The sequence below is a fragment of the Morchella importuna genome, assembly GCF_003444635.1.
Source record: "Morchella importuna strain M04M26 chromosome Unknown Morimp01GS001, whole genome shotgun sequence".
In the NCBI taxonomy this organism is placed as follows: domain Eukaryota; kingdom Fungi; phylum Ascomycota; class Pezizomycetes; order Pezizales; family Morchellaceae; genus Morchella; species Morchella importuna.
Window position 1 is genome coordinate 446,306 of NW_025763398.1, and position 27,112 is coordinate 473,417.

The following is a 27,112-nucleotide window of genomic DNA, read 5'->3' on the forward strand; positions in this document are numbered from 1 at the left end:
ATTATACGAACCCCGAGTGAGCTAGTGGATGATGATGATCCAGGTATCGATATCAGATGGAAACAACTCACTCTCTCCTCCCCCCTCCTCTCCTCCGCTTGGCCGAAATACTCAGAGCTAGAGTCGTAAAAAAAAATAATCTTGTATTCCTTGATTACTAGGGCAAAAAAAAAAACCCATGATCTCCATTCTCCCCCCGGGGAGCGATCTGTTACCCTAACCCGACCACTCCTCCCGTGGGGGCTAGCGTGCTCTTTTTGCCTTCCGGTTCCGCAGTCAAGGTCCCGGGTTTTCCTCTCTCCATATGTATGTCCATGTTGGTTATTGGTGTGTGCACATGTCTGCTGCGTCTGTCCACCGTTCTCCTTCCGCTGCTCTCTCTGCCCGTACATAGACGGCCTGCCCGTGTTCACGAGACCTCTCAGCAGCCGCTCCACCCCCGCCCGGGTCCCTGCTTTATGTGTGCTTTTTTTGCTTTTGGGAATTTTTGAGTTCCCGCGCGAGGTGTTTCGGTTGATGACAATTAAACATATGCGGGTATGTAGACATGAACCCTAACCCATCCATGGATCCGCTCGGTGGTGGTGGGAGGTGTTTCGGCGTTATGCGATCAATGCCGGTCCTAGCTATCTATCTAGCTAGGTAGGTAGCTTTTTCCCCTTCCTTGTCAACAACAGAGAGGTATGGTATAGAGAGACAGGGACAGGGACAGGGATAGGGATAATGGAAAGAATGCTGCGATTGATCATATCTGCCTCTCCCCCGGCGCCCCCCCAGTCGAGGATCAAGATATTCCCCGAAAGGGCCGGGTCCATGCGGTGCAGCTTGTAGACGACCCCTCTGTCCTCTAATTCTCAGCCTCGATGCACGATTGCGAGAGGAGGAAAACAAGGGAAGGGAAAGGAAGAGAAATAAGATAATTGATATCCTTGCCGATAGTGTTGCTGACTGCGCATGCTTTGAGCCTCCTCCTCCTCCTCCTCCTCCCATGGGTTCATGTGTTTTATCAGTGCAGTCTTGTTTCTTCCGATTGGAAGTGCGTAAGAGCGTGAGAGGAGGGGTAGTGGGAGGGAACGAAGCGGCGGGTGAGGGGTCATGACGCAGCAAGCGAGTGCTGGTGCTGCACACTGCGCAAAGCATCATATCAAGATATATAGCTCTACTCTAGATAGCTAGATAGCTTCAGCAATGTACCACTACATTTACCACTACCCATAGTAGTCAATAAACAGAGAGCGCCAACTACAGAGGCTCTCCAGCGCCGCAGCGCATTAGCGAACTGATGAAGTCGCATCTAGAATTGAGGCTGTTAATGAGGCTGAATGCACTCCTCCCCCTGGTCACTCTAAATTACCGAGGCGGCGGGTGTCTTTCCTTACGGAAGAGCCCATCATATCATCATCGAGGCGCAGTACATTTCTGAGTATATGTACTTGCGATAGAGGACTAGTGCGGCTTTTTTTTATGCTTAGGTTTGATGATCTTCATGCTGGGCCCCCGGGGGTGGGGGGGGGGGGGATTGATTGAGCCTCATGACTATATTTCTTTGCCGCACTTGGCCCCTTGGGGCGGGCGGTTGTGGTTTCTGTCGGGATGGTTTTTATGTCGGGGTGCTGCGATGCTGCTGCTGGTGGTGAATTCGGGGTGCTGCGATAGTAATGGTCTAGATGCTGGGATGAATGATGCTGATGATCAAGAACCCTTGGTTTCCGCGGGTAGGAATAATAATAAAAACTTGTACATGAATATAATGCAATTTACTCAGTGAAGGGCCGACAAAAGTAGAGTACTACGTACGACATGATGTACAATCCGGACAGTACATACATGATCACTCGTCTCTAGCTCTCCACAAACCCTGATCGCTGAAATCACGAAACGAAAGAAGCCTGTACATGAGGAATTCGAAGAATTCTACATGTGCCGTTGATTTTTTTTTTGGCTTTCTTTTGCTTTTTCGACATATTTTCTAGATTGATCTATTTTCTGACTTTTCGCTCTCGCTTTTTTCGTTGTCCAGCCCCCCCCAAGCTAGCTGGAAGATCTCGACCCATTCTTCACTCATAAAACCACAATTAAATATAAAGTGCAGAATAAGAAGAACAATTGACAATTGGAATGCGGTCTACCCTCCCCTCCCCCTCTACACTCTCGGCCGAGGTTGGTCCGTGTTTCATCATCAATCATGAATGTCACCGGTGCATCTTCCTCCATGCCAGTCGGTACCTACATTACATGCTTACATCCTACATGTAGCTTGTACTATAGCGTGTACTCCCCCCGGTATATACCTCTGTAATCGCAGCGCAGAAATATAGACGGCAACCGCACCGTACCGCACTGCACCGCGTCTAGAATATATGCGTCTACCGTCAGCACTAGCGCTCGTTTCAAATAAATAAGTGGAATAAGATATGGCGCGAGAAGGCATAGGGGGTGGGTGTGTCAACTTCAGAGGAACTTTTTTTGTATGGGAATTAGAGAAAATCCCACCGTCAGGCTAGGCGCTAGTACCATTATGGGGGTAGATCTCCTAATTCCTATAGATTGATTGGCTGCAAACGCCGAAGTTTACACACCTACCCACCATAGCTTCTCGAGCCATACGCCAGGAAAAAAAACGAAAAATACGGAAAAAAAGCGTACGGACGTCTCACCCGCAGCTAGCTGGCTGACTGGCTGGCAGCACTCTCGTATTATATAGCAAGCAAGCAATCAAGGGAAGGAAGCAAGAAGACGTATGTACGTACCTGTCAACTGCACTCCAAACTTCAACTAACTAGGAAGCGTAGAGCAGAGCAAAGCAATCTACTCTACCTATCTGTCTGTCCATGGCCAGCGCTGTACTGTGGAGTAGAGTACAGTGCTGCATAACGTTAGCCCTACTGACATACACAGTATATATCGTTCGATGATCGCCATATTGAATGATACGGTATAATAATGTAGGTGACACAAGTTATATAAGTCCGATTACACGGTTTAGGGTTTCCCCTAGCTATCTACGTCAGTGCAGTGCAGTGCAGCGCAGAGTGCTTAGCAAGGGGTGGACTGATTGACCTGAAGCGTATCCATGCCCCCGGGTCTGTACGTACGTCTACTAAGTTACTCTAGTTAATAATAAACTTAGAGTGTGTGCTGTGCGTGGGTCGCGCGCTCAGGCCTACCCGATCTATCAGCCAGACAAATAGAGAGGTGATAAGCACTGGCAGCGTACTCGAATGTGTGCGAGTACATCCCTTCCGAGTGCGGTAGGTACGTACTGAACGAGCACAAGAGTAGATACCAGTACCTAGAGTAGATAGAGTAGAGTGCTGTCACGCTGTGTACAGGAATGGGAATTGATTACTCGTGTAGTTGCTTTGTAACGCGGCCATGCCCAACGTAGTAATTATTAGCATTGTGGCCCAAAGTTCACCGAGTGATGTTGCACGGTCTACACGGTCTAGCCTCTACTCTCCCCACGAGTCATGGAACGAGCAAGAAGAGTGTGGAGTTGTGGAGCAGTTACTCTACGCAGAGAGTGCCACAGTCTACAATTAAAGGGCTAGACTCCTGTAGAGTAAAGTGCCTACGCGACTAATGCAGACAGTCGCGATACATAAACTTAACTAGTCAAGGTAAAATAGACTTCATTTAATTCCTATAGCGCTAATATTTCATGCTAACTACAAAATGCGTACATGTATGTACCAAAGGAAAAAAACCCTCAACACTAGAAAGCAATTGTGCGATATCCAGGTTAGATTGCCATTTCCGTGTGATGGTGAAGAAAAAAGTGTACTTGTAGAATTGCGAAGAGGGGGAGAGGGAAAAAAAATGATGATCGCCCCTAAAACTCTTCTCTTCATTTCAATCGCTCCTGCTCTCCGGGTGTTTTCAGTGAATCTGAAGCTCTTCTCCCGGCAACTTGATCCTCGATCCTCGTGATCTCCCCCATAATATCCCCCACTGATTTATCTATTTGCGTCGCTAGGGCCTCTGCTTCGGTCAATCTGTATCTCAACTCCTCCACCGGGCAGGCCACGACCTCCTCGTGCAAAACAAGGGCCTTCACATCCACCATATCTGCCCTCGACTGGCGCAGACTCTGGTAATTTTCATCCAGCATCTCTCTCTCATTCCACTTGAGATCCTCTGCTTTCATTTTCACTATCAACTCCGATAGCGTGTTGTCGAGGCTGTGCTCGGCTTGAACAAGTTTGACGAAAACAGGCACCCCAGCTCGTGGAGTAGAGCGCACCTCAACCTTTTCTTCGGCAATACCTCGTCAACAGTATCTCGCAGTGTCTTGCAGAGGCCGTCCATCACCTTTGTGGCCATTCCCTCATCCGTCTTCTCGAATTCTCTCCTCTTCACCAATATTGGCCAGTACTTCTTCCAGAACGACCGAATCATTGACGCAGCTATGATCTCTGCCTTTGTGAGCGCCGCTTGGTCACCATCATCAGTGTTCCCGCTCTCCACCCTTTCGTGCTTGAACGCCTTTGCCTGAGGATGTTTCTGCTCGCTGGAACGCTTATTGAACGACGAAAGGGATTGGAATTGGCCCCTTTTTACCTTCCAAGTAGTCCGCATAATTCGGAATTTGCTATAAGGCTGTCGCAAACTTGATTTCTGGTACAGGGCCAAAATTTCAATGCCGCTGTACGAACTACTGAACGCGTCCGCAAAGATGACCATGAACTTGTTGATGTCAAGCTCAGATTCCTGCGCATTGATGGTCTTTTTATGGCACCAAAAGTTCCATGCTTGTATAATGCCCGTTAGGAACTCGTTCTCTGGACCCGGCCTGATCTTGTTTCCAGCATACTGTTGCATATTGCACAAACATATTGCAAGCATATCCAGCACGCGTCTAATCAAGATATCTGGGCGTTTATTCCATGTCATCCGGAGCGTTGCGTATCTGCACGATTGGATCTTTTGAAGTGATCCAAGTACGTACCTGGCAATAGTCGCTAGAATGGTTTTCGCGGCTTCTGTGATCTCTCTGCACTCGTTAAGGGGCAGGGCATCAAATGCTACTAGACATGGGAAGAAATATTTGAGATGGATCTTACGCCAATTATCTTTGATAAGAAACTCGTCGGATGATGATATAACAATCTAAGAGAGTAATCAGTCTTAGTATTCACCATCTACAAGCAGTAAGGGTGACTAAAAGCCTTTTAGCTGGGTTTAGGAGGAGGGGGAACACAAATAAGGAATGCACAGCACTGCTCCCAGAAACCTATCACGCCATGGAAATATTGTACCTCCGGAGAATCCAGGCCTAACTGCATAGGATGTATATGCCACATCAACTCAATCGCAAGCGCCAAATCTCCTCCCCTCAAGGCACTGCGAAGGCGTAGGATATCCCAGAAATAACCAAACGGCTTCGTTTTTACCGGGTTCAAACGACCCCAATCGATTCGGCTGATAATATTTCGCCCAAAGATTTCACCGATATCTGAGAATAACCAGTCAGCATTTTAATTCCATCAGAATATCATGGACTGCGCTTACTTAAAGCATCGGCCAGGTCCACCTGTTGTAAAAGGAGCGAAAACGACATATCATTTACTTTCCAGCGGGTAATGCGGTGGTAGAGTAACTCCTCAAGTGCGTTACGCACACCCCTCTCGGAGTCCCGCGGATTTGAATATAGAGACCCTATATTAATTAAGGGGTGTGTTATGAATTCCGACACAAAAGTGGTTGTAATGAGCAACTGCTCAAGCCAAGTACGAACTGTTCCTCGCGTCAACAAAATCGCTCATAAACAGGGTTATCATAAGACCAACCTGTCCCTCTATACCTAATTGCATAAGCTACATCTCCAAATAGTCTTTGCTGGAATGGAAACGTCAGACATAGGGCCATCTCCAGCGACGAGTTTAACAACTAAGTAACGATATAGTTAGTAAATATACCATTAGAAAACCAGTGGATAGAGGGACATGCTTCGAGTCTTGACAGGGAAATATCCCGGGACAGTAATGAATGGGTACTATGGCAGCTGTTCTCCGCTTGGAACGCACAGCTGCCCCAGAGGATAAACTCCTCGCACAATGACTCCTTTTTCAGAACTTCAATCGCATTATCCAGCAGTGAATAGACACTCCTGGCCATGTCGTCGGAAAGCTGTCTATTGAGCGCTTCAAAAACTGAATCATGGGACATCATGATAGCCTGCTCGTTTGGTAAAAGTGGGCTTTGTGGCAGCACCCATGCACGCCTGGAGGGGTCTTCTTTTATGTAGGAGACACTGTAGAACCTTACTACCGCAGGTGGGAAACGGCCATCCTTATTGGCCTTCTTCAAGACCTCGGCACACCTTGCGAAGGATTGGAATGGGAACTCCCTGGGGTCACATTGGACTCCGAAATAGTCACCATTGGCGACAATCTAGAATCGAATGGTGAGCGGTGGTCATAATATTCTAAGGAAAAGGCAGTAAAGGATTTTATCTTACCAGCAAATCGGCGGTCAATTGTAAATCTTCGCCAATGCCATTCCACTTGGTTTCGTCTGCGGAAACTCTCCGCTCCTGAAATTGACTCATGACGAATCTCTCCAACACTCTCCAATTGTTCTTCGTCTGTTCTCTGGCAAAGGACTTTTGGGTACTCAGTATGGAAGGGCGATTCTTAGTTATATCTGAACCTTTGCATCTCAGGAAGTCGGCAACTGAATGTTGTAGGCGTCTAGTCGGCCCAGCCGAAAATCTCATCCAATAGGTCAATATCGAGATTATTGCCCAAAACCCTAAACTCGATGATCTGAATAGCTTGAGCATAATCCCCCAAGCTCAGGCATGTACTAATGGCCTTCATGAATTGCTTTGTCGCTATATAGTGCTGTATTAGTTCACGGGTCATCTCATACTGGATTAAAAAGGCCTCCTTCTCGGAGTCTGAACCCAGTAGTGTTATTGCCATAAGTTTCAAGTCTTTGTCAGCATCCTTTTGGCTTCTAAATAACACGTTAACGAGTCTGGAAAGCCTGCGAAAGTTCACAGGCTTCATTTTATGACCATGATCAATGAGGTATTGCAGTAGGTCGACGAAATATTGCCCTTCACTATATGCTGCCGCTGCCATTTCGAAGTTACCACAAAGATGGTATTGTTCTGCTGCTTCCTTAAAAAGAGACGCCCTACAATAAAAGGAAGCAGCACGACCGTGATCAGTACTGCTCCAAACCTCAGCTGCTGATTTCCAGTCGTGAATGGTGGCGAAACATTTGGATGCTTGTTTTGGATGGTTTGATTCACGGAAAAGCGTGCCAGCCTGTTTGAATAATAGCACAGACTCGGCAGATTCTCTGTAACAAATGTCAATTGCTTTCTGCTCCAAGATGTGTGCTTTAGAGAGACCCTGTCCTATTGAGTCTCCAGCACTCTGAAAACATTTCAAGGCCTGCAATCCACAAAATTAGTATAAGGAACATTTTGGGGGTAGGGAGGTTAAACGGATATAATGAATATACGAACAGGATGCCAAAGCCTTTTCTCCAAGAATTCAAGGCCCTTCCGGTACCAGTCAGCCGGCGTATTGCTTTTGCCTTGTCTCATTTCCCTCATCATATCCGCGGCCTGTCGCGACGCACACAAAAAAATTTAATCAGCAAGCTCAAACTCGGTTGATTCCTAGAAGCACATCTGGCCCCACTTACATTTTTATCACCCCTGAGAACAATATCCACTAGCCCACCGTCAGGGCCTTTACTCCAGAGCCTCGCCATCACCGTTATATTTTCATCATGTTCTTCAATTAGCCAGAGCCTGGCTCGTGGTCTAGTAATAGCGACATACAGCCCTCTCAATTCCGCCGAGAGGACAGCATGCTTTCTTCTGTCAAACCCTAAGAGTCCTGTCCCTTGTTTGGTTTTTAAATCCTCCTCCATGGAGACCAAAGCTCTGAAGCTTGGACCCGCTGGGCTTCCAGAGAAGTAGTTGAAAAGGAGAACGTCATCAAACTCCATCCCCTTGCTCTCTACAATTGTGAGGATAAGATTAATCGTACCAATCTCGTCCCGCAGAGTTTTTCTTGCTTCATCATCACGGACCAGAATGACCTGCTCTGCACCGAACTCCGCGATATTTTCCACCACATCGACTGCGCCAAATAGTTTCTTGGAAAACATATCCGACGAAAATCCAACTACAAAAGGTTAATATTAGCTTTTTTTAGAAATCACTGAGACTACCGGGGCTGGTCCATCTTCTCTTTGAAGGTGTACTTACTGAATAGCTTTGGTTTCGGACCCAAGTAGTTGCCGACTTCTGGCTGCAGTTTATCTATCACATCAGGGAACACTACAAAAAACCGTGTCAGCTGGACTCACACAAAATTTCTAGGGCATTCGAGTTACCTTTCCAGAGAATATCAACCACACTACTTGCCAAAGCTAAAATCCCTTGGTGGCTCCTATAATTCTTTGCCAACAAGAACAACCTCGGTTTCTCCAAACTCTCTTCAGCTGTTTTTGAAGACCCATGCCCTCCTTTAATGACCATTGACCCAAAAAGTTGAAAGAATAGTGCCTTAACGTCTTGGAACCGGAAAGTAGAATCGCGACTTATACACTGCGCGGTGTCACCAGCCAGATGTACCCCTCTTGGGTTTCCTACCACCCGCAACAAAATTTCGACCTCCCCAACACGGAGATCTTGGACTTCATCCACATAGCATTCCCCAATAACGGTTTGCAGCCGTTCCAAAAGCTCACGATCCTTATTCAGACCCATACGTATATCTTTACATCTATCCAAATCATCCCACTCCGCTAGGCCTCGCCGGCGGTTCTCATATAACTCGTACATTTTCCAAACACTCTCGCGCTCTTTACTACCTTCCAAAAAAGTGGGCGCTAGTCGAGAGGAAAGTTTCAGATAGCTTTGCTTTGTTAACGGGAGAAAGTCAGAAGCGTAGTTTCCGCCCTTAATTACCGCCATCATTTCGGCGAATACCAGTTCGACTGAGATTCCCTTCCTTAAGTTTAACGGGAGCGATGGCCAATAGGCTCGCTTAAACTTTGAAAAGTCAACTCTGCGGTGCTCCCAGTTTAACTGTATTTCTGCCGAATTGACTGGTGCAAAGTCGGTGCGATCAGAAATCCTGTAAAATAGATTAGCCATAGCTATACTTAGATGTCGATTCAAAATGCGTACTTGAGCGTATTTTCTAATAGTCCACAAAATTGATCAAAAGTGCATATGAGGGGCCAACTATCTTTTTCAATGGTAAAAAGATTTCTATCTGCATCGTCATGATGATGGTCTGTGCTTTCCTGAATCACGTGGGTGCCTGTGTCATTTTGCTCAACTTCCAGTAGTGGGTTATCCAATCTCCCGAGCTGAGAGTCGATTAGTCGTCTTATATACCTTGCAATCTTTCCTGCAAGTATCGGACTTCTGGTAAGGAATATCTAAACAAAACTCCGCCGCCCAAACATTGGGTGAGGCAATCACGTGTTAGTATTACCTCATTATGGACCGAGTGATGGTTGATGATCCTACCTGTCTCGGCTCTAACCCAGCGCCCGTCCGTGTAAGATAGCCGGCCAGCAACTTGAAAACCAAACAAGTCGTCTTTCTAGTTCCGCTGCGTCCCAAAATCAACACAGAGCTTTTCCACCACCTGACTATCTCCGTCTCTTCCTCGCTCACGTCGAATGCAAATTCCGGCAGCGCTCCGCATTTTTTAGATGCCCGAATACTCTCAAACATTTGCTCGTTTAGTGTATAAAACTTACCGGTAGTAAGAGCTTCGTGTAAACTCAGAGCTTCCTCCCTTGATAGTTTATTCGCGCCCGAGTCGGTTACTGTAGCTCCAAATTGCTCCCGTTTTAGGGTATCCTCGCTCAGCACGAACCTTGCGGGTAAGTGACGTAAAGTTTTCCCCTTTCCCGTCTCTTGTTGCCTCAACTTACATCCTCGAATGTAGTTATTGCTGTATCCTTTATGCGCCTTGAGAACGGTGGGAATACTCTCCAAAATCTCTTTATGATCGCCTATCCTCCATATCTTGATTATCTGTAGCCAGCCGCCCTCCAGCTCGTCCCAGGCGCCCTCGACGCCCCACAGAACTCTATAGTTCTTACCGTAGACAGCTTTATATAATTTCAAAACTGCACGCTCACCGCCATTACCTTTCCATTCTTCCAAGATCCATTCGGGCTCTGTATCTTCGTTCTTTTCGCCTTCCTTCCTTGCCCCATGGTCGCTAGGGGGAACATAAGTTACAGTACCAGAACCAGCGCTTGTTCCCCCGAGTAATTGCGGCCTTGTCAAACTACGGCGATTCCAATATCCAGTTGCTAGCTCCTCCAGTATCTTCTTGACCATTTGGAATGTCCCATCGTGCTGCGTCCCCAATAGATCCTTCATTGCTTGTGTTGAAAGTATCACTCGCCATGGCCCCGCTAGTTGTGGAAACATGGAAGAGGGATCATAGGTTCTAGATTCGGAGTTTTCATCTTCGGCGTGGAGGATGTTCTATAGCTCTTGACCTCCTGATAATTCCGGTGGTGGGGGTGATTTTGCTTCATCGGCTTTTTCGGCCTGGCTTAGTTCTTCGGGTTTTTTGACTTTTTCTTTTCCCTTGCTTTTACTGCTTTTGCTCTTTCCGTCCTTGAGTTTTTCTTTGTCTGCCAAACTCCCGCCTATATGATAGACTATCTCCGGGGCGACAGTACTACGTTCTACGTTGCTCCTTTCCGGAAGCCTAATTCCCGGCTCCACATCATAGAAACCTTTTCCTCTTACCACATCCCCGGCGCACACTTTACAACACGAAGCACACGGAAAACTCCCAAAGATCTTTTCCAGTGTCTGGAAAGTTATCAGTGTTTTCAGCGTCTTCAACGCTTCCTGTACATCCGGAACTGACTGCGGCGATTTTACATTATTGCCCAACAGCCTCCGAAGCGTGGTAAAGGAGTGTTCATCTAGCTGCGGTCTTGGTATCTCGATAACCTGACCTTGCGGCGGTAACCGTGTCGATAGCTCTTCAGCTAGTTCCTCCACTGCTAGGGCGGAGAAGATGTTTTGGCTTCTTAGATCGGCTGCCGTTTTTGGTTTTAGCGCACGCATGTTTTCTAGATTTGGGAGTTGTTGTGCAGCTTTCATCTGCTTTTTTAGAGCCTTCTTTGGATCTCCAGTTATGCGTGTGGGGCGTAGATTATGTGCCTCCAGCTGCTTCTCAAAGTCCTCTAGCACCGATTTGAGGATTACAATCTCTACCCAGTCTGATAGAGCGCCCTCGACACTCGTACCGTGGGATACCAAACACGATCCCACTAGTAGAGTGACACGGCACGTATAGAACTCTAGCAGTCGAGAATTGAAAACCTTTGCCACGGTACTCTTCGATGCCATCAGCTTCTTCAGCACGTCTCCGCCTGCCTTTGAGGAGATGAGGCGCTCGAGTAACCCGACGCTGGGCGTCGCGTCAGGAATATATAACAGAAATTCTAGAACTGAACTGAGTGGCTTCAGAGATGCTTTTGAATTCAAAGCTTGTGGGATGTAGAGTTCCAGCACTGCCGTAATAAGATCCAAGAATTCTATACTACAGAAAAAATGACTTTCATCCACAGAGGAGGAGGCTGACTTAAAGAGGGGATGGATGAGGTTTGTGATAAATGTTTCTGGAATTGGAAGTACCGTTTGAGCACCTGCTGTGAACCCTGACCCTTTCGATTTTGGCTGGGTACTGCTGGAGGAGGAAGCTTGAGCGCTGCTCGAAAGCGCATGAGGGGTAATAGCTTGGATGAAGGTTGTGAGACGGTTGGTGTAGTATTCGAAGCGACTGAAGTATATTTCTCTGTGGGAGGTGAGAAAAAGTGCGAGATCTGAGGTGTGGGTTGTGAGATAGCTGTATAGGGCAATGTTGACAGAGTATGTGAGAGGAGTTTGTGAGAGGATTGTTGCGGTGAGGAAAGAATCTATTGCGGCTAGATTTGTGGACATGGCGAATTTTCGATGTGTCGTTATCGGAGGCTATTTTTGTTTCGCTGTTTTTTGTTTGTTTGCTATTGTCTGAGTCAGATGAACGGTGGTGGTTCAGGATGACAAGCGGAGGGGAAGATTGACTGGACAAGCAATCGGGAGGAAGAGCAATGAGATGACGTCTGGTTGAAATAAGGGGGCTTTGAAGTAAGAAAAAAGATAATTGTCAGGGTTCGTTAGCTACGATACGCAAAGTGGTTTTTGTCGAGCAATGATAATGATGAATGGAGAGGGTCTTGACTACATGTATTTAAATAGACGAGGCTAGAATTCTCAGGTTTGGGGGAGAACCTGGGAGAAAGAGCACAGGCAGACCTACAGTGCCCAGACCCAGATCTATAACCCTAGCAGAAGTGGGCCAAGAAACCGAGATCCATAGAAAGCTTGCGCAAATGTGTGTAATGAGATCTAGATCTAATCTCCCTAGTTATTATACAGTAAACTTACTCCCGCGCCCAGCATTACGGGCCGAGGACGATTTAGATGATGGGGTATATGCCGCCGGAGCTAATTTGAGATATATTTCAGTGAGTTAGTACTTGTTGGTGGGCATCCTGAAGTAGATGATGGGTCAAACGTCCCGCCAGTTGGAGTTTCATGAAATATCACTCGCATCTTCGCCGTGGCATTAGGCCTAATGCAGAAGGCGAAAACCACCCACTCAAAGTGAATTCCTCAGGAAGAAGTGTCTAGGAGGGGGAAGAGTCTATGGGTGGGAAGAGGAGAACATCCGAGAAGAGTGATTGAGTTATACATTTTCAATTCTCGCCAGGTAAGCGAGTAGTCCTTAATGACAGCTATTCGATCTCCACATATCAGGTCACGTTAATTTGAACCATACGGACACGCTGGGCAAAGCGTGATTGCAAACCTCGCAAAGTGGGTAGAAGAGTTGAAGTTATTGTTTTGCAGTCATTGCTATCTGTTATTACTAAAATGTCAAGACAACGAGTTTGGTTGTCTTGATGATATGTGTTTATCACGATTTTGTTAGTTATAAAAGGAGCTTGTTCCTTCTTCTCTTGTTACTTCTTTAATTCAATCATATAATTCGATTCTCTTTCCGTCTTTTATAAATTCGCGGCCTGATAAACAGTTATCCGTGTCTCCACACACAAAAAACATTATCTTCCCCTTCAAAACCTTTCTTAAGATCCAACAATCGACTATTTGTACTCAATACATACCGTACACTTGAGATGTGAAAACCCTCATTTCCAGTTACCGGCCAAAATTCACAAACATTCATCACGTATTTTCTTTCTATAACCGAGGAGAACAAAACCTCCAGCCAGTATCACCCCACCCACAATAACTAAATCCCGGAGCGAAGATGACAGAGACCTTTCTGGAAACAAAGATTCTATTACCCTGTTTTTCTGTATGTAATCCTCTGTTTCCATCTCCAAAATACTTGACGAATTTTTCAATTCCATACTTTACTTACTTTTCCCTGGAAAAAAACACACCACCCTTCATGTTAGCCAACTGGACTTAATGTCGATCACTTGTTGAGGCTACCTCTAAATCCTCTCTGTTATGGTTATCTATTCACATCTACAAGGTTTTGCATCAGGATCGGTCACTTGGCTGCCAAGATATTGTCTTTAGATATTCCTAGTAAATTGTTGATGATCTTTACTTTTCCTGGCCAGCAAACCCTTGCCCAATTTGATTCATGGAGTCCATCCTTTTGGCAGAAGTGGTTTCGGGGGTCTCCCTGACATTCTACAGCCAAACACGGTGTTTCTGTTATGGCCTGTGAAGTCGAAAAACTGCTAGTTGGGGGGTTTTAACGCCGAAACCTAGCTAACTACATGTAGGCTTGCGGCAACCGTCAGTAAATTGTATATTGATAGTTTTCGATATATGTGCATAAACCCTGTGTGGTGCGTATTCAGGAGGTTTCTACGAGTACAACATACGGGCTCTATGATTACGGTCTACTTCTCGTCTCCTGACATCATGGAGAGGACATTCCAGTTTTCGTTTAGCTTGTTATGCTGCATGTTTCAGCTTTAACATCTGCCACATGCAACAACATTAACGCCCGCCTGTCTGTGTAGCGCCAGGCCAGTGCGCTACGGGAAACCGTCCATGCTGTTTCTCTGCAGGTAGCGCTTTGTCTCTACGGGTAGCGCTTTGATTGAGATCGATCTTTCACAGTGTGTTTGTATCCGATCAACGTTAACTTGGGCTGGGTGTCTCAGTGGAACAGCCTCACCTACAGGCGGAGCTTGTGCTGAAACATATTTAATCACTTGGATCACAAAAGGTCACTCGGACCACACCTCATATCATTAATTATCAAAAACATTATTGATCCCCAAATATCCCCCCACCAGTAATAACTACATATAACCACCGATGCCATACATCATCTGCGTCTCTCCTTCAAGCCCCGGCCGGCACAAGTCTAAACCGCAATACGCCCAACCACAAACTGCGCCGCTGCACCCGCATCATCCTCATAATTCAGATGCGGTGGGAGAGGTACGGGCCACCCAAGACAGATCAAGTCCCCAAAGTGGCAGAAAGTCTTCACATTTGCGTTCAAGCTACCTGGGAACGAATCGCCGTTGTTTGGGTCACCAAAGAGCACAATGGCACCCACATTTGCATACAGCGCAGACGGTATACGCTTCGCAGCCTTATGCACAACCTGTGCTCCTTGACTATACACCCGTTAAGTTAACTAGATATTCATATTTATATACACAAAGGAAGGCGCCTACCTGAATCCCGAAAGTACAATCTTCGACCCCGGGCACTGCGTCGCCGCCTTCGCAACCGACGCCGCCATGTCGGCCGCCCCCGTGTCTGACCCACCACCTAGATACCCCCACACATCCGCCGGATAGTTATTCACGCCCTGCACCGCGACCTTTCCAGGCTTCAGTGCCGCCAGTGCGTCAAAGAAGTACGGGCCGACGTCATCACCAACATTGCCCGGCTCGGTCGTGCCACGGGCGAAGATGACGATGACGGGTGCGCAGGTCTTCTTCTCAAGGAGCTCGTTTCGCGTGGTCTTGACGGCAGCGAGAGTGCTGAAGGTATCGGCGTGCTTGGCGGCGCGGAGGGACTTGAAGGCGTCTTCGATGGCGGAGACGGGCGTGGAGCCGACGGGGGCTGGGGGGATCTCGGAGATGTCGACGCCGGCGGGAGGGTCCGTGGCGGGGGTACCGGCGCCGGTGTCGAGGCCTTGTGGGGCGGCGTGGGCGAAGGAGGAGAGGAGGAGAGAGGAGAGGAGGGCGGTGAGTGGGATGAAGACCATTGTTACTAGCAACTACTTGAGAAAAGGAAAGACAGTGGGTTATAACGAGAGACTCGAGCTGAAGAGCTGATTAGTAGATGGAGCTACAAAGATGAATCCGGTCGAAGGAATGCAATGGCGCTGAAGGACGTTGGGAGAAAAGATATCGGATTCCCACCGCCCTCTTTATAGCATTCCCCTTCCTCCCCCTTCTCTCAAGCCCAATAATCATCTCCGATATAACAAGCTTCCATCCGGAACCCGCAAGCGAGAGGGGCAAAGAAAAAAAACACATTCTCATAACCTTAATATCCCCCACCTAAACCCACCACCCAATCATTACCCCCCCCCACGCACCTCCAAACACGCCGCCCCACACCCGCAATATCACAGACTCCCCAGCCTCGCAACCTTAACCCCCGAACTATTCACAAACCTCGCACCCTCCACCTTGTCGCGCTTACGGGGGCTGCCTCATCCGCCGTTGCCATTGGGCATCGCAAAAGTCTTGGTCGCGGTGGTGGAGGTTAGCAACGGCCGATCGTACCTGCATGCGACCCCCCCTGCACTAAGACAATTTCCCGCCGCCGTCGAATCAACCCCGCCATCGCTCTCCTCCCCGCAACCACTTGACTGACAGCTTAAGCGAACACTCACGTTCGCGATGGGCCTGTGCTTGGTTCGCAGTGCCTGGAGGGGCGAAATTAGATCCGGCGGGGGACTTATCGGCTAGCTAGCTAGCTCAGTGCTACGTTATGCATAAATTAACACTCAGTCAAACCACGCGCGATATCACCAACGCACGCACGCACGCACGCACAGGGGTCTGCGGCATCTCGTTAGATGTGGAGTTATGAAACTCTAGGCACCCTTTCGCACCTCAAGGGGAGGCATCTGGTTGGTCGGTTGTGATTGGTGGATTGTGTTTGTTTCGTTTGTGGTAATTAGAGTTGTACATAGAAGAGGCTAGGTAGGTAACGTCCTATGGCCATCCACCCTGCCCCTACTGTACTGCTACATGTAATAATCGCCACCCAGCAGTTCTAATAACAACTGTCAACATCTCCCCCTCCCACTCCCTCCTCCTCCTGCCCCTAACTACATGTACCGAATCCCCTCGCCCCCGTCCGCGGAAGAAGAAGGGGTCGAGTGACATCCCATGACGCCCTCTACCAACCGTTCTCGGCTAGCGTGGACGCACTCACCTACCGCATCCGGATTAGTGTGGCTAATAATATTTGTTCCGTTAAAGTAGCCAGTTTTTTTAGTAGAAGAGTGGGGTCTAGTGTAGTCTGCCGGGGAGGCTAGCTGGATGGATAGTAGTGGTTTGTTACTATTAGTACATGTATTATTAGAAAATGTGGATGTGGTTAGGGCGTGGGCGAGTGATAGCGTGTGATTCGTGCTATAGCGGGATCCATGTTATATAGGGGGGGGGACAGGGTCTGTGTAGGCAGGGTTTCTCATGTAGGACACTTGCGTGTGTCTTATCACTCGCTGTAGATCTAGAAGGCTACTACTGCCATACCATAGGTTCACAGGTGCCCCCGGTCGGTCCATACCACCGCCGTCACAACGAGCTCTCGTTTTCCGAGAAACAATTACAAGTGGGCCGGCCAATTGGATCGCGATCAAGATGAACTGAACAAAAGTGTTTGAGATATAAAATGAAATTATATACATAAAACATGAACCACATGACCATAACATAAACATTTTCATAGCGCAAAAGACAAAAGATATTAATGATACATCAAGAGTGAAGAGCAAATAACAGATCTGGCGCACTAAAAAAAAAAAAAAAAAAAAAAAAAAAAAAAACCTTGAAATAAAAAACTAAAAACGAGAAACAAAAAAACACAAAAAAACACAAACTTCTTTTTATGCACCCGCTAAACTGATGCTACCAATAAACAAACCCATTGCTCCGGCATAATCAATAAAAAAATAAAAGAAAAAATAACTCCCAAAACGAAAAAATGACAGACAGTACAAAAAAACTCCGCAATCTCCTAATTCACAAAGTGTGAGAGGCCTTTGGCTTTTCCAGTGCAAAAAACAAACCCATTGAGATAGAAAGAAAAAGAGAAAAGGAAACCATGCGCCACCGCTCAGAAGAAGGTGAATCCCCCGCATTACAAGCTAAAAAAAGCCTAGGTCTCGCACCATGCTATTTCTTCGCCTTCCTGGAACCGGACTTCTTGGGGAGCTTGCTCTTCTTAGACGACTTCTTGATCTCGACGAAAGCCTCCTCTTCGACGACGATGTCAGAGTGTTCGGGTTCGACGACTTCGGCGACAGCGTCAATCTCGGAGGCGATCTCCTCAACGACCTCGTCGACAATCTTGTGCTCCGGGAGAGGCTCCTCGAAGTGGGTTTCGACATGCTCGTGGATGGTCTCTTCGGCGGCTTCTTCAATGATGTGCTCTTCTGCTGGGGCGGCCATGTGCTCCTCGACAATGTGCTCCTCGAAGATGTGCTCCTCAACAATGTGCTCCGCCTCCTTCTCAATGTCAACACCCCCGATGACAGACTCAACCATTGTCTCTTCTGACTCGTGGGTCATTGGGATTTCTTCCTCTTCGGCAACGACGACGTCAAGCTTGGTCTCCTCTTCGATCTCAATGGCGGCATCGACTGGTGCAATGATCTCTGCAACCTCTTCTGTCGGGATCTCCTCAACAATGGCCTCCTCAGTCAAGACATGCTCGGAGTTCAACATTTCCTCAATCATGGCCTCGGCCTCAGTGGCTTCAACTTCTATAAATGGTTAGTTTGGGTGCTAGAGAAGCTAGGATCATTATTAGACTTACCATGCACAGCAACCTCGTCTTCACAGACTTTATACTCCTCAACTTCCTCAACTTCCTCAACTTCCTCAACTTCCTCAACTTCCTCAACTTCCTCAACGACCTCAACTGCCTCGACTGCCTCGACTGCCTCGACCTCCTCGACCACCTCGACCACCTCAACTGCCTCAATTGCCCCAACAGCCCCAACAGCCTCAACAGCCTCAACAGCCTCAACAGCATCAACAACATCAACAGCATCAACAGCATCAACAGCTTCGACGGCCTCAACAGCCTCAACAACGACCTCCTCCTGGGCAACCTCAACAACCTCAACAACCTCGGGGACGACCTCTTCGGCGATAACCTCAGAGACAACCTCCTCGGCAACGATATCAACGACAGGGCACTCAACTTCAGCCTCAACAACCTCAATTGGAGCGGCTTCGACTTCGGCCAATGCCTCGAGATCAGTAGACTCGGCAACCTCAACAGTCACCCCCGCCTCCTTCAACTCTTCTTCAATCGCCTTCTCGACCACCTCCTCCATCTGGACGGGCTCCGGGACCTCCTCCTTAGCAGTGTGGATCTCCTCAGCCTCTACAGTCTCGGCAGCCTTGACCTCCTCTTCCACTACCTCCTCAACAACGCGGCTCTCTTCCAACTGGGCCAAGTGGTCTTTGAGCATCATGGGGATTGGCAATTGCATCAGGTTAAGCTCCCACCTTCGGTGAAGCACGGGAAGACAGTCGGTGTAGAGAGCAGTCCCCTTTGAGAAGACGAGCCCACTATCGAGTACTGCAAGCGGGCGGTGAAGAGTGGGCAGTGTACCCTCACGAGAAAACACGGGCAGGAGCGGAAGGATCATAACACGTCCCTGCGCGGCAGACTTGAGCTGGGATGCGAGCATGACATTCTCAAAGTATGGGCTCTGTCTTGCGTAATTGTGGGTCTCCCATGAGCTGCAGTCTGTGTCATCGGTGCTCATCGATGCAGTGATGATCTCGCGCTCCATGCGGGCGTATCTCCAAGTCTCAACGGCGAACTTGACAATGCGAGTGATTCCCGAAATAATGACGTCCATGTTCTTCTGGTCCGCGAAGGGTCTGACATAGCCTGAAATCTCCTCGATTACGCTTGTTGCAGCGACACCGGCATTCTTCTTGGCGTTGGAGGCGGTGTAACCTGCGAGGAGAGTGTAGTGACGCCAGACGGCCTCCTTGCGCGTGGACTTCTCGCGAAGCTGGTTGGACATGGATTGGAAGAAGGTGTCGGCTTTGTCGTAGCGCTTTCCAAGGGAGAAAAGGAATGGCTGGAAAATACGGTGGCAAAGGTACTTGGAGATGATGTGTTGAACATATGCCATGCGGATCAGACGGGAGGCATCGCTGTTTCCGAGCATTGAGGGAAGCCCGGAAGGAAGCTCGGCGAGCACCTTGCTGGGAGGTGAGATGGGCAAGTTGGAGAACTCCCCGGAGATGTCAATAATATCTCTGGCGAGCTTCTGGAAGGCATCAATGCTAGTTGAGTGTTAGCTAAAGTTGCTTCATCGATTATCACTCGCCGTTATCAAACAAGGTTACTTACTAGAAACAATCTCCGCGAGATCTGATTTCTGCGCCCTCTTCCTCTTCAGCGACTCCCTTGAGTGTCTCGACAAGTTTTGTGTTGTCGTTCAAAAGATTGTTCTTGACACTCTCGAGCTGCTCGATCATTTCCTTAAGCTTGGCCTTCTCACTTTCCCATTCGAGCCTTGCCCTTTCCTTCTCGGAGATGAGAACTTCTTTGTCGCCCTCAAGAGTTGCAGTCTTATCCTCGAGACTGGCAACAGCTCCTTCGAGTCCGGTCTTCTCATCCTGGAGCGCGGCCTTCTCACCGAGAAGAGTTGACTTTTCATCGAGAAGAGTTGACTTTTCGTCGAGCAGGATAGCTTTCTCTCCTTCAAGGCCAGCCTTATCGGCCTCAAGCTCGATCTTACAACCCTCAAGCATCTGCTTGTCGTCTTCGAGGTTCTTGATGATCTCGTCCAATCTGGTCTTCTCGTCCTTGAAGTCAGAGATGATCTTCTCCTTCTCCTCACCCCATTCCATCTTTGCGGCCTCGAAAGTGCTAATCATGGCAGTCTTTTCGCCTTCGAAGTCCTCGTGGAGTTGGGCTTTTTGGGCAGCGAATTCCTCCTCGGCGGCCTTCTTTTGCGATGCGAAGTCCTCCTCGATAGATTGCTTCTGTGATGCGAAGTCCTGGGTGATCTTGTTCTTCTCGGCCTCGAATTCAGCCTCGATCCGCTGCTTCTCTGCCGAAAAGGCGTCTTCCATGTCGGCTTTTTCTGAGGCGAATGATTCATGCATGCCTGACTTCTCGGTGGCCCACTCGTCTTGCATTCCCGACTTCTCGGCAGCGAATGAGTCCTCCATGGTAGCTTTCTCGGTAGCAAAGGTATCCTCCATGCTAGCCTTCTCGGTCGCAAATACCTCCTCCATAATTGCCTTCTCATTGGCAAACGCCTCCTCCATATTCATTTTCTCAGCGGAGAACGCATCCTCCATACCGATCTTCTCAGTGGAAAAGGCATCCTCCATTCCGAGCTTTTCAGTCGCAAAGTCTTCTTGCATTTCCTCCTTTTCCATGGCAAACGCCTCCTCGACGGCCTTGACCTTGGCTGCGTGGTTCTCTTCCAAGTCCTTTACCATGGCTGCATGGAGCTCTTCAAGCTCCTTGACCTTCAACTCATGGAGCGATTGGATCTCCTGGACTTTGTCTGCGTGAGAATCCTCAAGGTCCTTTGTCAGGCTTCCATGGTTCTCCTCGAGAGCCTTCTTCTCCGCCTCAAAGGTCTCCTCCATAGTCCTCTTCTCGGCATCGTGGCCCTCAACCATTGTAGTCTTCTCGTTGTCATGAGCGGCAAGGGTCTCCTCCTTCCACTTCTGGAATTCCTGCTCGAGGGCTTCTCGCTCTTGGTTGAACTTCTGCTCGAACAGGATTCTCTCCTTGTCCTTGCTCTCGATGGAGGCATTCAGCCTCTTGACTTCGGACTCCAAGTCGGTAATTTTAAGTTTCAGGCGATTGATCTCGGCGGTGTTCATTTGAAGGTTCTGCTCCATGTTCTCCTTGAGAGCCTCTAGCTGCCTTTCCTTTGCCTGTAGCTCTTCGATATCTTTGTCCTGATCTGAGGCAATTTGGTAGTAGCGTTGGAGCTCATCATTGACAGCATTGTACCGATCACACAGTTGTTGCAAGCTGGGAATGGAAAGGGTGAGTGAGGAAACAGCGCCTTGAGCCCTCTGAATGATACCATCGAGGTTGCTATGTGGGTCCGCTGAGTTGAAACCACTTAGCGGTGGTGAATGACGGCCACCGTAGATCGGACCATCATCAATGGCATCCTCAAATGGGTACATGTCTTGGCGGGGGTGTCCCATCTCACTAGGTGCATGGCTTGCATATCCCTGGCTACTTATCCGACGGACAAGCTCACTGCCGCCGCGGTATCCGTGCGCAAATGAGGGTCTACGGGTTTGTGGCTGCTGGAGATGGGCAGAGTTTGGGGCTGTTGGAGGGTATTGACCACCATATCTGTCATCTTGGCGTCTCTGAGGATATTCTTGGGGGATCTGGATAGGTCTAGGAGGCTGGTAATTTGAGACGTGGGGGAGCTGCTGGTGGTGCTGGTAATATGAGGGATATGAATTTGTGCTTGGAGGTGTGGTCTGATGAGGGGGTGTTGGGGGATATTGTCCATGATGTGTGTACCGTGGAGAATATGGGCCTGTGGGTGATCTTGAACCGGACTTCATCATTCTTACTGGCTCTGGGAGAGGTGCAAGATTGTCTGAGGGGAGAGGAGAAGTCGGTGCGTCAAGTGGGGGTTCTGGGGCCCTGGGCATGCGCTCCCGGTGGTGGTGGGTTGGTTCGTCGATGGAACCAGGTGGTGTAGGGATGGATACAACAGATGTAGACGCCATATTAAAGATTTTGTCAACCTCAGGAGATATCTGAGTTCAACTGTTCACAGTACTAATATATATTCTGTGAAGCTTTTGTTAGTTCAATGATTATGTTGAGGGTTTTGGGGCTGCGAATGGAGGGTATATAGAGAGAGAAGTAGGATGGGAATGGAGTGATAAAGGGATATCTCGAGATATTTGAACAAGCCTCAACTTACAAGACGGTAATAAGACAAAAAAATCTTATAATCAAATGCTTTACTCTGAATGAGATGTTGTAATGATGGAAGCTCTGTATCGTGGCAAAAAGCTAAAAGAGAGGGTCGTCAAAGTCAGTCTATATACCCACGATGGTGGCCCTTAGACAATAGAGGCATTGCAATATGAACAGATCTCAGGAGCGGGGAAGCTGGTGTGATGGAAAAGAAAGAAGCAATTGTTTTGCTAGAGATACGGACATACCGAGCGGGCCAGGAGCTCCAAACAGACAGACTTTTTTGCAAGGGCGGGGTGTGGGGTACCTTCTTGCCTGAACATGCAATTAAAAACTGTCAGTAAGGGATCAATCAATGTTCCGACTAGAAAATTAATAACTCGAACTAAAAGCACAGGACAGAAAGAAGGAAAAAAGAAAAAGAAATGTTTATTACAAAATGCACCAGAAGGGCAATATTCTGCGCCTTCAGATGGTGTGATGTGAAAGATGCCCTGGAAGACGATGGCCGCCGTGAGGATTAGGAGGGCGATATGGAAATGGGGGAGCCCGCGGGGGTTTATATGAAAATAACTTTTACGGGAAACATGGGACGACGGAGCATGATGATTCGGAGAAATCCACAAACCACAAATAATTCAAGATGGAGATATCATATATTGGAAACGGAACGGGATAAAGAGAAGAGGCAGATGGTGGGTAGGTAGGGGGTGGGCGCCCTCAGAAAATAATTCGTAGAGGTAAGAAAGGCAGATCTTTTGGTAGTACAATCTGTAGGATAGGATAACTGCTTATGCAGATATCGTGCTTGTGGAGAATGACCCTATGGTGTGTGCGTGGAAAAAATGTACTTACAGTACACTTTCTTTTTTGACGTAGATTCCTACCTAGGTCTTCCGTCTTCTACTTCCTTTTTTTTTCCGTGATTAAAGAAAAATAAAATTCGAGTACAGAAATATCTCCCAACGAAACAAATCGCTTCTGAACAGATGAGAGATACTCAAGTGAAGAAAAAAATATTTGTGGAGGGGCTTCTTACATACGGGTTGTACCTATTCGCTCGCAAGACTTATGGGAGGAGAAATATAGGAAATACCACACGCTCTGTCTGCCCTCATAATTTCTACAAAAATAAGAGAGAGGCTGGATGGCACAAAGCCGCTCGAGGCGCACGTAATGGCCGTCGGAAGCCGCGTTGACAGGAGAGACGTGGCCGTCACCGGCTCTTCGCTGCGTCCACATTGCTATCAATGGTCGGGATTTCTCACTAATTAACATGAATTACCTAGCATGTAGTCCGAGAAAGTAACGGAGGAGCAAAAGACCTGGTGGGATTTACACGAGAAAAGAATAGTTTGTTGCTGTGTTGTCAACTGACCCGCAGTTGCATGGATGAACTCTGCAGTTGAGTACGAGGTTAGAGTAGAGAAGTACCCAGAATAGCGAATTACTTACGATTTGAGGTTCCCACGGTCTCGGCCATGGGCGATCAGCAAATAGATGAAACGCTGCCCTAAAACGCTGCCCTAGAGTAGAATAGATACACACGCATCACGCCTACCTGCATATACGCAAAAAAGACAAACCTCCAGAGCTAGTGAAAAACAGTAACGCCTCATAACATCCATTCTTGCTTACATCGAGTCGAGGAATCGCGGTCAACTGAATGGGCAGTACGGACCAATAGTCTCGATTTCTCACTGTGTTTACGGGTAGCACTGTCACATCATGAGGACTTGACACATTGAATGTAAACGAAAAAGAATTACAGACATTTCCCCCCCCCGGAACACTCGCTTGTTATGATAATCTCGTCGGATTTTTAAATCAAACTGATCCTCAAAGGAGGATCTACATGCCAAGTTCGGGGACTCTGGACGTCATGTCACGGTGGAGCATGGAGATTCTTTTCCCCGGATCCAAGCCAAGCAGCAAGGGTGGAGGTTGCTCTGCTGCCACCGTTCTCAGCGAACAACGCATCACCAATAACCTTGTGTCCCCCACCACCTCCACGATACGTCAAGCCTCAGACCCGTTCAGTATTCGCTGCACATCAATCTTAGGCTTACAGTCATGTACGTACGTACAGTAGCTTCTTAATTCCAATCCAGACATAGGTAGGCGACCTCGGCAGCTCACATTTTTGTGGGGCGAGACATCCAATAATACCACTGACGATTGGTACATACATACGTTCAACATCAAACTACACTGTCGATACCTACGTATCTGTCGATGAGAACCCCCAGTCTTCCATCATCTAAAACGATCTCTATTGCTCACGTTGGGACGACTGCTGATACCCGCCGCGAGATCCACGATATCGATGATGATTCTGATATTTGAGAGGACGAGAGACTCGCTCGGTACGATGGATACCGTTTACAGTCAAAAACCCAATCACTAATTATCACTCTATGCAGAGTGATGCAAGAGTCCAAGAATGGATCCAAGCTTTGCACCCTAATATATCTTTTGGGGCTGTATGTATGGCTCAGGGACCTAGCTTGCCTATTTGCATGCACAAATTTTTATTTTCAAATTTTTTTTCCTAGCTATGTTATGTAGGTGAGAGGAGCAAAGAAAAAATGACAAAATATTAACTGTAGACAGAGAGGGGCCGAAGATACAATGTCGTACGAACCTGCTTCTCGTATAGAACTGGACTGCATGTTTGCTTCTGGAGATATAGGCACGGGCCTGCTTTACTGGAGTACCTGCAAAAGTAGCTGGAAACGCAGGGTTTATCTGGTGTGCCCGCTCGTAGTGGCGTGGAATTAAACTGGGCCCAGAGAGGCAAATTCAACGTCGGTGGTTAAAACTCCTGCAGCTGCCCAACCTGAAGGAATTGCTGATGCATAAATCTGGGGGGCATGCGAATTGAGCACACACTTCCATATTGCAAACGAGAATTATTTAATTCCTTATCGTGTGTGGTGTTGTGATAGTTGCTGCTCAAGTTAGCCGTTTCCTACTAAAACAGCTTCTTCGACGCGCTCATAGGCTTTCAACAGCAAAGTGCATGCGTATGATGCCTGCCTATTATCCGGTACACGGATGATTACCGAAAATAATACCCATAGGAAGCTTCTAGGAACAGTACCTCCTTTTGTCGTCGTTTGTTTCTACATACATAGCATCTGTCTGTCCGGCTGTTAGATCTAAAGTACTCAACCTATCTTCCAGCGAATGCGGGCTACGAAAATCAGTGCAGGGCGGTGATCAATTCTCGCGGCGCTAGTGAGAGATGCGGCCCAATCAAGAGGCCGAAACCGTTACCAGGGCCGCCATGCGGGCCGCTGGCTTACCCTACCACACACGGAAGAACGGTTGAAATGATAAGTATTTAATTGCATCATTTATCATTACCGGCGGGAATTTTGATATGGACTACATGGAGAAAATACAATGTCATGCGGCTCTGGCAACCTATTAGAAAACTCTCTTTTTACCGAAATATCTGAAAATATCAGCGTGGGAAGAAAACAATTAATTTCCGCAGCCTTCTTTGCTTGTGAGCTGAAAATGCAAGTTGCTCAATAGTGTGGTCTTCCGAACAAGGCCACTTACGAGAAAGCAGGAACGAATTTTTTTATGCGTTGATAATCCCAGCGGGCCCGGGTTGGTTGCCGATTCACAAACGCCCACTTTACAATCGGCCCTGGCTCAAAAAAGGAATCATCTGTTGATAGCTGAGACTTATTATACCCCGTTTTCCATTGGGCTTGCAATTTGAACTTGGCTGGAGCTTTTGGAGTCTCTAAACCCTTGTCTGTCAGAGGAGTTTTCTTCCGAAGTTTTTTTTCTTCTACTTTTAGCTTGCCGGTCCAGCCTGAGTTGCATATAGTTGGCATAGTATGAAAGCATTTCCGTGTCTGGATGACTTTACGTACGAATGAGACTGCAGCAATATCTCGAAGCCAGCTTAATCTAATGATAGCAAACAAGTTTCCGCAAACTATCCGCAGGATAAAAAGTAAAGCGGTGATACCAACAAGAATGATCAATGTGCTAGCGTCCAAACCGTTTCTCTAGCACTTTTTGTCAGCCCTAAATCGAAGAAAAAAAACAGGTACGAAAACCTCTAGTAATTGCGTCTGTTTGCAAGCGGGATCACTACCCGGAACCTCCAAGGGATGCGCGCTAGGAATCAAAACGCGTGCAGGACCTACAGTTGGGCGCTCTTTCGTCTACCATAAAATATTCGAATCTGCGGTGGTTGCTTTCATGTATCCCCCCACTGAGCAAACGGATATGTCTTGCATTTCCATTGACACATATTAACCACGACTTTCAGATAGCTTTTATTGTTTCCTTTTGAATGCATCAAGAAAAATTTCAAAGTATATGCGTTTAATGTTTGTTAATCGAAATTTTACTTGAGTGTTGTTTTTGTAGGCACCTGGGTAGCTGCTATCAACGTTGTTGTGGTCTATTGTTCCAATGAGCAGCGAACAATTTTTGTCTCATCTCATGAGTCAACCTTTTTGGGAAATCCACAGCCAGTCGGAAAGCACAGTTGATCACTCGACACACACAGCTACTCCACAACAGCTACTCCACAACACCACTAAAACCTACAGCACACAGATGTCGTTGGTTAACGCCGAAACCTACGCCTGCGCCCTCTTCTTAGCAGTCTAGTAATTACCATTGGAATTGTTGCTGTAAATACCGATCGGATAGCTTGCCGATGTTTTTACATTGCTGGCTACTAAAGGTTAACAAGTGAGGTAATGATCTGTGGCTCATGGAGGAAAACACCCAGGCCGTCAATAGTTCACCCAAAACCACGTACTTAACTTGCAATTAATCCTTATCTTGAGATTTCACAAAATATTAGGCTTCACCGCAACTTCGAACCGAACACGGGCATATTCTCACAGATAAGATGTTTTTGGTATATAGGTA

At 47.6% G+C, this 27,112-nt stretch overlaps 5 protein-coding genes across 5 annotated transcripts; all 5 read right to left on the reverse strand.

Moving 5' to 3' along the window:
* Positions 1–3,847: 3,847 nt before the first annotated feature.
* On the reverse strand, positions 3,848–6,550 carry LAJ45_00093 (uncharacterized protein; the record flags this gene model as incomplete). The annotated part of the gene is made up of 6 exons (XM_046109695.1): positions 3,848–4,181; positions 4,244–5,109; positions 5,259–5,455; positions 5,512–5,658; positions 5,997–6,393; positions 6,461–6,550. 6 exons carry the CDS (start codon positions 6,548–6,550, stop codon positions 3,848–3,850), a joined length of 2,031 nt encoding a protein of 676 aa, XP_045976388.1.
* A 142-nt stretch (positions 6,551–6,692) lies between these two features.
* On the reverse strand, positions 6,693–10,378 carry LAJ45_00094 (uncharacterized protein; the record flags this gene model as incomplete). The annotated part of the gene is made up of 6 exons (XM_046109696.1): positions 6,693–7,406; positions 7,481–7,582; positions 7,663–8,150; positions 8,234–8,305; positions 8,362–9,107; positions 9,525–10,378. 6 exons carry the CDS (start codon positions 10,376–10,378, stop codon positions 6,693–6,695), a joined length of 2,976 nt encoding a protein of 991 aa, XP_045976389.1.
* Positions 10,379–10,486: 108 nt separating this feature from the next.
* Positions 10,487–11,962, reverse strand: LAJ45_00095 (uncharacterized protein; the record flags this gene model as incomplete). Its single annotated transcript, XM_046109697.1, has 1 exon — positions 10,487–11,962. One exon carries the CDS (start codon positions 11,960–11,962, stop codon positions 10,487–10,489), a length of 1,476 nt encoding a protein of 491 aa, XP_045976390.1.
* A 2,455-nt stretch (positions 11,963–14,417) lies between these two features.
* Positions 14,418–15,275, reverse strand: LAJ45_00096 (uncharacterized protein; the record flags this gene model as incomplete). Its single annotated transcript, XM_046109698.1, has 2 exons — positions 14,418–14,676; positions 14,737–15,275. 2 exons carry the CDS (start codon positions 15,273–15,275, stop codon positions 14,418–14,420), a joined length of 798 nt encoding a protein of 265 aa, XP_045976391.1.
* A 2,149-nt stretch (positions 15,276–17,424) lies between these two features.
* Positions 17,425–22,005, reverse strand: LAJ45_00097 (uncharacterized protein; the record flags this gene model as incomplete). The annotated part of the gene is made up of 3 exons (XM_046109699.1): positions 17,425–18,014; positions 18,068–19,563; positions 19,631–22,005. 3 exons carry the CDS (start codon positions 22,003–22,005, stop codon positions 17,425–17,427), a joined length of 4,461 nt encoding a protein of 1,486 aa, XP_045976392.1.
* Positions 22,006–27,112: the final 5,107 nt, after the last annotated feature.